The sequence below is a fragment of the Stigmatopora nigra genome, chromosome 12 (genome assembly GCF_051989575.1).
Source record: "Stigmatopora nigra isolate UIUO_SnigA chromosome 12, RoL_Snig_1.1, whole genome shotgun sequence".
Lineage (NCBI taxonomy): Eukaryota > Metazoa > Chordata > Actinopteri > Syngnathiformes > Syngnathidae > Stigmatopora > Stigmatopora nigra.
Window position 1 is genome coordinate 10,137,771 of NC_135519.1, and position 8,504 is coordinate 10,146,274.

At 36.2% G+C, this 8,504-nt stretch overlaps 2 protein-coding genes and 1 long non-coding RNA gene across 5 annotated transcripts; 2 read left to right on the forward strand and 1 right to left on the reverse strand.

The window, feature by feature from the left end:
* Nucleotides 1-93: 93 nt before the first annotated feature.
* LOC144205752 (uncharacterized) lies at nt 94-1,642 on the forward strand. Its single transcript, XR_013328197.1, has 3 exons — nt 94-224; nt 1,396-1,457; nt 1,540-1,642. It is a non-coding gene; the product is annotated as an uncharacterized LOC144205752 (long non-coding RNA).
* Nucleotides 1,643-2,278: 636 nt separating this feature from the next.
* On the reverse strand, nt 2,279-7,320 carry lyrm7 (LYR motif containing 7). Of its 3 annotated transcripts, XM_077729615.1 has the most exons (13): nt 7,157-7,320; nt 6,962-7,034; nt 6,558-6,628; nt 6,393-6,474; nt 5,800-6,302; nt 4,845-5,436; nt 4,588-4,673; nt 3,396-3,467; nt 3,174-3,330; nt 2,954-3,110; nt 2,733-2,889; nt 2,513-2,669; nt 2,279-2,448 (listed from the first exon to the last, which is right to left on the reverse strand). In XM_077729615.1, exons 1-5 carry the CDS (start codon nt 7,172-7,174, stop codon nt 6,232-6,234), a joined length of 315 nt encoding a protein of 104 aa, XP_077585741.1. In that variant the 5' UTR covers nt 7,175-7,320; the 3' UTR covers nt 2,279-2,448; nt 2,513-2,669; nt 2,733-2,889; nt 2,954-3,110; nt 3,174-3,330; nt 3,396-3,467; nt 4,588-4,673; nt 4,845-5,436; nt 5,800-6,231. The 3 variants fall into 3 exon arrangements, with proteins under 3 accessions (XP_077585741.1, XP_077585742.1, XP_077585743.1); XM_077729616.1 differs by lacking the exon at nt 3,174-3,330; XM_077729617.1 differs by lacking the exons at nt 2,954-3,110; nt 3,174-3,330.
* hint1 (histidine triad nucleotide binding protein 1) lies at nt 7,265-8,312 on the forward strand. Its single transcript, XM_077729614.1, has 3 exons — nt 7,265-7,433; nt 7,902-8,006; nt 8,086-8,312. The coding sequence occupies exons 1-3, from the start codon at nt 7,323-7,325 to the stop codon at nt 8,248-8,250; spliced, it is 381 nt and encodes a 126-aa protein (XP_077585740.1). The 5' UTR covers nt 7,265-7,322; the 3' UTR covers nt 8,251-8,312.
* Nucleotides 8,313-8,504: the final 192 nt, after the last annotated feature.

Sequence of the window (8,504 nt, forward strand, 5' to 3'; positions counted from 1 at the left end):
TTTATAACATCAAGACCACACAACTCACGACTATTCTTGGTCACCTTCTCAACATAGACGCGGAAAGCAACTCACCATCTATTCCACTTTCAATATATCGGGACAATATGGGCGTGGTTACGCCCCTATTGTCGACGTAGAGTAGTTACTAATTGAGTGCATGCGCAGTAACCCTTCCTTTTGGAACGCTTTTTCCCCGCGCTGATGGTGGACCAACACGCCAGGTAAGGAATCGAGCAATTCACTGGCCTAAATGCGTTTTTATCACGCGATCGGGAGATTTTTAAATGAGCCCAAAACGCCAACAAATATCTTAGTTTAATGCCAGGTTTAACACACCGTCGACAATTTAAGTATAGGCTTCTTTTCTCGACCGGCTTTGTGCCACATGTTACTAGTCAGCATTAGTGTTGGCGTCACGATTTGACTTAAAAAGCATGTTCTCTGTTTTCTCTCCATTATTGAGTCGTGTAGCCAGACTTTAAATTTAATCAAGCAACTATAATGAGATCCAGGGGCACAACTTAGTTCCTGTTGTTTTGTATGTAATCGTTTTCATTCTGTAATTTTTCAGTTTTTGCAAAAAAATCACGTATACCAAATTTAAGCCAAGTTTCTCCTAGCTCACTGGTGTCAAAGAAGCGGCTCGGGGGCCAAATATGGCCCACCCGGTCATTTTGTGCGGCCTGAGAAAGTAAATCATGAGTGCTTACTTTCTGTTAGGATCAAATTTAAATGAAGATTATACATGTATATTATTTTACCTCATCTTCCTCCTTTTTAAATCAATAATTGTATTTTTTAATCAATTTTTTACTTTTTGTGTTTTTAAGTTAAAAAAGCATATTATAAAATCTAAAAATCAATTTATTTTAAAAATTATTTCCACGCTAATCAACATTTTCCCCAAAATATTTTGTTTCCTTTTGAAATGAAAAACAAATTATTCCAAGATATTTTCCCTCATGAAGAGAAAAAAAAGCTCAAACATTTGTTTTAGATCTATAAAAAAACTGAATATTTAGGGCTTTCGATGCAGTTTTTTAAATCCAATTTAAATAGAAAAAAATATAATTATTTAAAAAAAAATAGTACAGCTCGCGTGAAATCAAGTTTTCAGGCTGTATATTTAATCATGTCTGGAAAAGGGGAAATAGCACTCGCTAACTTATTTTCATTCTTTATCTTCATGGTTAAAATTCTTGTAAGATTTCTCTATGCTATAATTGGTTGGCAACTCCAAATGCCTTGGTTAAATCAAGTTTTCACTTTTTAGCATCAAGATAAAACTACTTCCCATTTAAAAAAAAAAAAAAACTAGGCCTACCTGTTGAATCTCCAGGCTGTATATATGCTAATTTGTCCTTTTTTTGTGTGCAATTTTTCTCTGTTTAGCACCAAGATGCAGCTTTCTGTGTGCCTAGAAGTTACAGAAGGGGAGACTGGGACTGATCAAGGTAAAACTTACCCCTCAAAAAAAAAGTTGAATCTCCAGTCTCTATATATTCTAACTTTTGCTATTTTTCTTGCATGCAACAGGCCTGAGGTATCTTGGTTGCCCACTTGAAGATGTCTCTCTTGCATCATATGGTGTCTCTGTATTTCTGAAAATCCAAATTCAATAAAAGCCTAAATCATGACATTTCACTGGCCCTTCATTTCCACAGCTTTTTGACTAGATCTTTAAGGTAAGAAGGTTGTCATTTAATGTTGGAGGCAGTATTTTTTTCTTCTAATTTTATAAGTGGTAAGCTTTTTATTCTGAATTTTATTTTCCAAGTTTTTTTATCCTCAATTTTAAAGCCTTATTTTCTGAGTAATGATCCTTCCTTTTTCCTAATTTTATCCCCCCTGCTTTTTATTTTCTAAGTGTTTATCCCCCCCTGCTTTTTCCATATTTTATTTTCTAAGTGTTTATCTCCCCTACTTTTTCCAAATTTTATTTTCTAAGTTCATCCCCCCTACTTTTTCCATAGTTTATTTTCTAAATTCATCCCCCCCTGCTTTTTGCCAGATTTTTTTTTTAAGTGCTTATCCCCCCTGCTTTTTGCCAAATTTTTTTTCTAAGTGTTTATCCCCCCTGCTTTTTGCCAGATTTTTTTTCTAAGTGTTTATCCCCCCTACTTTTTCCAAATTTTATTTTCTAAGTGTTTTGCTGTTTTTTGTTAATCTACAAATGTTTTTTTAAGTATGCAGAAGTTCAAATGTTTACTTGTAAATACATTTTTTTACTTTGACTGAGACTTGCATTTTTGTTAGATAAAGACCAACACAAGTATACATTTCAAAACTTTTATTTTGAAAAACTCGAAGTAGTTCCTCTTGTCACTAGGTGGAAATCTGGAAAAACAGGATATCAGCTTTTATTTTGAAAAAGTTCATAGACTGGTTCCCGTTGGTGCTCCAGCATCGTAAAAAATGAAATCTCCTCCACCCCCTGGTGGAATTCTGGAAAACAAAAAAAAAGGGGGTCAGTACACAGTTAAATAAAAAAACATTGAGTGCAGCTCACCTTTTATTTTGAAAAGATGAAGTAGTTCCTCTTGTCACCAGCAGGAAATCTGGAAAATAAAAGCTCCAGCTTTTATTTTGAAAAAGTTCATAGACGGGTTCCCGTTGGTGCTCCAGCATCGTAAAAAATGAAATCTCCTCCACCCCCTGGTGGAATTCTGGAAAACAAAAAAAAGGGGGTCAGTACACAGTTAAATAAAAAAACATTGAGTGCAGCTCACCTTTTATTTTGAAAAGATGAAGTAGTTCCTCTTGTCACCAGCAGGAAATCTGGAAAATAAAAGCTCCAGCTTTTATTTTGAAAAAGTTCATAGACTGGTTCCCGTTGGTGCTCCAGCATCGTAAAAAATGAAATCTCCTCCACCCCCTGGTGGAATTCTGGAAAACAAAAAAAAAGGGGGTCAGTACACAGTTAAATAAAAAAACATTGAGTGCAGCTCACCTTTTATTTTGAAAAGATGAAGTAGTTCCTCTTGTCACCAGCAGGAAATCTGGAAAATAAAAGCTCCAGCTTTTATTTTGAAAAAGTTCATAGACGGGTTCCCGTTGGTGCTCCAGCATCGTAAAAAATGAAATCTCCTCCACCCCCTGGTGGAATTCTGGAAAACAAAAAAAAGGGGGTCAGTACACAGTTAAATAAAAAAACATTGAGTGCAGCTCACCTTTTATTTTGAAAAGATGAAGTAGTTCCTCTTGTCACCAGCAGGAAATCTGGAAAATAAAAGCTCCAGCTTTTATTTTGAAAAAGTTCATAGACTGGTTCCCGTTGGTGCTCCAGCATCGTAAAAAATGAATTCTCCTCCGCCCCCTGGTGGAATTCTGGAAAACAAAAAAAGGGGGGTCAGTACAGAGTTATATTAAAAAAAACAATGGGAAGGGCTTACCTTTTATTTTGAAAAATTAAGGTGTCTGAGCCTATCTGTTCATAGGCAGAAATCAGGTCCCCTTATAGAATTCTGGAAAACAAAAAAAAGTGTTAAGGAACAAAGTTAGTTAAAAAGACATTTGCAAGTGCTTACCTTTTATTTTGAAAAAAAAAAACCTCATATGCTCAGGCAGAACAAATCAAGTTTTTTTTTCAAAATAAAAGGTAAGACCTTGGAAATGCTGTTTTTCAGAATTTCTGGAAAAAAAAGGGTCAATACACAGTTAAATGGAAAAAAACTCCAATTGGTTCTGCCCTGTGCCTGAACCCATTTGTACATGGGCAGGAAACCACAATAGATTAAATTTAAGTACAGACTAGTGCCAAACGTCAAAATTTGACAAAACTACCCCCATTTAGCTTTTTTTCTATAAAACATCAAAAGGCAATATTAGACGGTCTACTGTAGAAACTAAAAAAAAAACATCCGTCTGTTTTCCTCCACGAAAATATATCAGGATCATGTGGTGGGAAATTTGAAAACACTGGACAGGGGCCTACAAGGTTAAAATAAATCTTACTTCTGCCTCAAGTTTTCTGTCAATTATTTCAAATACATTCATTCTTAAAAAATAAATATACAAAGAGCTCCTGTTTTTCTCATTATGTTGATATAGTCAAAAATGAAACCTGCACAATTATTATATAAATCTGTTTTGTCAAAACCACATTTAAAACTAATATGAAAAAGTTAAGGGGCTGAAAGTTTATAATTTATTTATGTTCAGTTCCACTACATGGCAAATTTTTTGTAAGTTCATAAAGATGTGAAAAAACACAGAAACTCACAAGCAGAAGCTACTCCTTCACTTGGCACTACAGTATTTTTTTTTAATTTACTTCTATGGATGAGCCTACTTTACGGTTTATCATTTATCACAGCCATGTCTGGTCTACATTAACCACGATAATCGAGGGATTACTGTTTATTCCTTACACATCCACTAATTACAATTGAGTGGGTGACTTATCCGCAGTTTTTTGTTATTTTAAAAAAATGAATGCGGGTGACGTATCCAGTTTTCGTTATTTACATTTATTTGAATGTATCATGATGAAAATCGAGCCAATTGCGCAAAGCCCTGAACACAGAACGCTGGGGTTTAAATATTACACACAGAGAAAATTGCAACTATTTAAAAATGACTCACTTTGTTATGGCGTCGACCGGCTGTTCCTTTCTGGTCGTTTTGGCCACATTCTTGATGTTTCCCAGCAGTCCGAGCTCGCCAAGTGACTGAAACACACAATGGAATGATTTCTTTTTAAACAAGGAGCGATCGGTAACGTAATGTAGCCAACTTGTTTGCAAACATTTTGCTGTCTGCATACACATGGGGCTACATCGCGTCAAAAATCACTCTTAAGACGAGAACTGGGGTTTAGAAATCCCCAAATGACAACGTACCAAATGTGCAGCATCGTTCTGTGAGAAGTTTGGCAGCATTTCGTCCGCAAATTGTCACATTTGCGTTGCTCTGCAGTGCACGCCAACGTCCATCTTGCCGCCTGGCTCATCAGGGGTTTTGCGGTTTGACGTCGGCTATTTGTACTCCGGCCTGGCCACGCCTATTAAAAAAAAGGTCACATAGAAAATATTTTTTTTCATAATAACGTGCATTAGTCAGTATATGTTTGTGTGGATGGGGCTGTAAATGCTTTTTGGTTGGACTTTAATACTTAAAAGAAAAATACATTGTTTTCTTAATAACTTGCATTAGTCAATGGGTGGGGCGAGGGCGGGGCTGTAAATACGTGATGATGGGCTTTCATACTTAAAAAAATACATTGTATTCATCCTAACGTCTGTGGGAGAAGCTGTAAATACTTTTTGGTTGGGCTTTAATCCTTTAAAACACAGTAGTATTGCACATTATGAACATTGTGATGACATGCACTTTGGTGTTTGTTTTTTTACTTCTAGACCAGTGGTGTCAAACATACGGCCCGCGGGTCGGATCCGGCCCGTCTGGTGGTTTGGTACGGCCCGGGGAAGAAAGCTGCATTGTATATAAAAAAAAATGAATTTTCTTTTAAATGTGTAGTTCTTGTATTATCCACTAGGGGGCACAGTGTTTTAGTACGTACAGACAACATGAAAGCAAGACATTGTTACTATTTCTGTGATCAGTTTTATGTACAACACACTAAAATATATGTTTAACTGTGTAAAAGTGTTGTTAAAATTGCAAATACTTTATTTATGTTCTTATGTTATTCTCTTGTTCATAATATATTGTTCATATTGTAAAAGGAAAATTCTGTTAATAAACATATTGATAATTTACTCATTATTTGCACTAATTATTAGTATGAGTGACTAATACAAAGGAAAAAAGTTGGAGTTACGTCAATGCACCCACCAGTTTAAGTTTGGGCTCCTTTCCCCCACCGGACATGCACAATGATGCTTGCCATTTGACTTCAAAAGTATGTTGTCCATTTTCTCTTCATTATTGAAGCCTTTTAATTTAATCAAACAAAACCGAGACATCAACAGACAGTTTGCTGAGTAATGACTCACTCAAAAATGACATCCAGAGGTATGACTTAGTTCCTGGTGTGTTGTATGCAATGATAATTTTCACGGCGAGTGCTAAATACCCATTTCCTATTTGTAATTGTTCCGTTTTCACACAAAATATAATTTATACTAAAATTGTTAACCCAACTTTGCAGCTTTTCGGACCTGCCCAGTACACCCTTGAGGTTACCGGAGTGGAGACTGGGCCAGATCAAGGTCAAACAAAATTCAGTCCCATCTCACAGGAATTGTGTATAAAAATTGCATGCCGTCATGACGTTTTCCTGGGCTGGTCACAATAGGGCACATTTTCTAATAGCAGATCCTTTCTTGGTCGAATCACTGTAAAAGAATAAAAGAAAAGTCAATTGAATAGTAAAAAACACTCAGATATACATTGGTGTGAAATCCAAAATAGAATAATCAACTCACAAAGCTTATTGTCGCCGACATGCTCCATTTGAAGCACACCCCTAAGTAGGACTTTTTCAACATCTGAACCCATTTTGATCATCTACGATAAACACAATTTTCATTGACTTGACTCAAGCAATAAAGAAACAGTTGCACATTTGGGTGCAAACAAGGAATAATAACCTTATCAATGTTTTCTTTTGATGTTTCCTGTTTATTTTTTTTGAACTCCTCATTTATTTTTGATCTTGCCGCTGTAAAATAAGAAGACAAGTTAGGAATTGAGCTTTATTTATGTAATACCATTTTAAACCTGTTCTGCCACCTAAACATTTTGGACCCTGGCTCAATATTTGTGTCATACTCTACTCAGATAGCATTCATTTTCTGTATTGCTTATCCTCACATGCATCAGAGTGAGGTGCATTTTTCAGTCTGTACATTTTGCTTTTTACACAAGTGGAGCATTTGATAAAAATACTTCTACTTTCCCAGTTGTTTTGATTGAAGCAGATCAACTTGGACAAAGTCACTCTATTTCTACTTAGGCAGACAACTTTTTTGATCTGTGATGTAAACAAACTGACCTGTCAGTGCTCTTTCGTCATCTTTAAACACAGTCATCCTTGCTCTGTGTAGTGATTTGAACACATTCAGGACCTGCAAAAAGGCAAATCATGTATTTAACTAACCAAAATGTCAACTCACATATAAACATATATATTTTTTACGAGATAAAGTGTAAAACATTAAAATTGCAATAAGACTTGCTTGCAGCTCACCTTCACTCGAGTACCCATCTTGATTTGTGCTGTTGTTGCTTCTGACTTCCGCAATGGAATGACAGTTGACCAATCAGCAAATGTTGCGCATCTGTAACCCAATCATCTTTCGGCTTTTTGGTACGCATTGGACCCCACCTCTCAGTCAACGTGCTTCTGCGCAAACATGGCTGACGAAACAGCAAAAGCGCAAGTGGCCAAAGCTGGCGGAGACACAATATTTGGCAAAATTATTCGAAAGGAAATCCCTGCAAACCTTCTCTACGAGGACGATCAGGTAGGTCTTCGATAAACGTCCCTCAATTCTCCAAACATTTACTGCAGCGAGGCTTGAGAATAAACGTGCTGATGTTAGCTTTGTGCATAAAAATGGAATTCATAAGTACTATTGAAGTGTATATGTATAAAGGTCATATTCTGTATCAAATATTTGATTAGAAACCTGATCAATATGTCCCCGATCTGGAAAGGGATTTGCTTTATTACACTTATCTAAATTGGACATTAAAGCCAACTGCATTCTTTTCACTTAGGTTTATTTGCGTAATAATTATAAAAGAAAATATTTGTACATTCGTGTGCTTTTTTACGTCTCCTTATTAGATTAAAAAAATAATTGTGTATTTTTCTTTGTAATCGCTAATATATATTTTTAAATAACGTATATTTTCAACTACCAAAACCAATCACAGGCTCTATAAACAAGTTAATTTTATCCTCAATTAGTAATCTTTTGTTTGTTTAGTGTGTGGCCTTTCCTGATATTTCTCCCCAAGCGCCCACTCACATCCTGGTGGTCCCGAAGAAGCCCATTGTCCAACTTTCCAAAGCAGAGGATGCTGATGCTGATGTAAAGCTGAATTATGGTCTATCCAAAATGCAAAATGATGCCATGCTTATTTTAACCACCTGAATTCTCCCTCTTGCAGCTGCTGGGCCACTTACTGATTGTGGCCAAGAAATGTGCCCAGGAGGCGGGTCTAGAAAAAGGATACAGGATTGTCATCAATGATGGGCCCGACGGCGGCCAATCCGTCTATCATATCCACGTCCATGTACTAGGTGGTCGTGGCATGAAGTGGCCCCCTGGCTAAGCTGTGGATGAAGTCAAACCAAATGTGGCTGTTCAATAGTGGTAATAAAATGTGATCCACCTAGAGGGACTGTTGTTGGTTATTTAATAATACATTTGGCTCGGTTCTTAGGGTACCTCAACACTTAGGAAAACTAAGTACTCATAATACAAAGGAATTATTAGCTTTTTTCCCCCTGTAAATTACACTTCATCTTGTTAATAATACTTTCTTATTATTTAGAGGGAAACCATCTATTATGCCACAAAAAAATC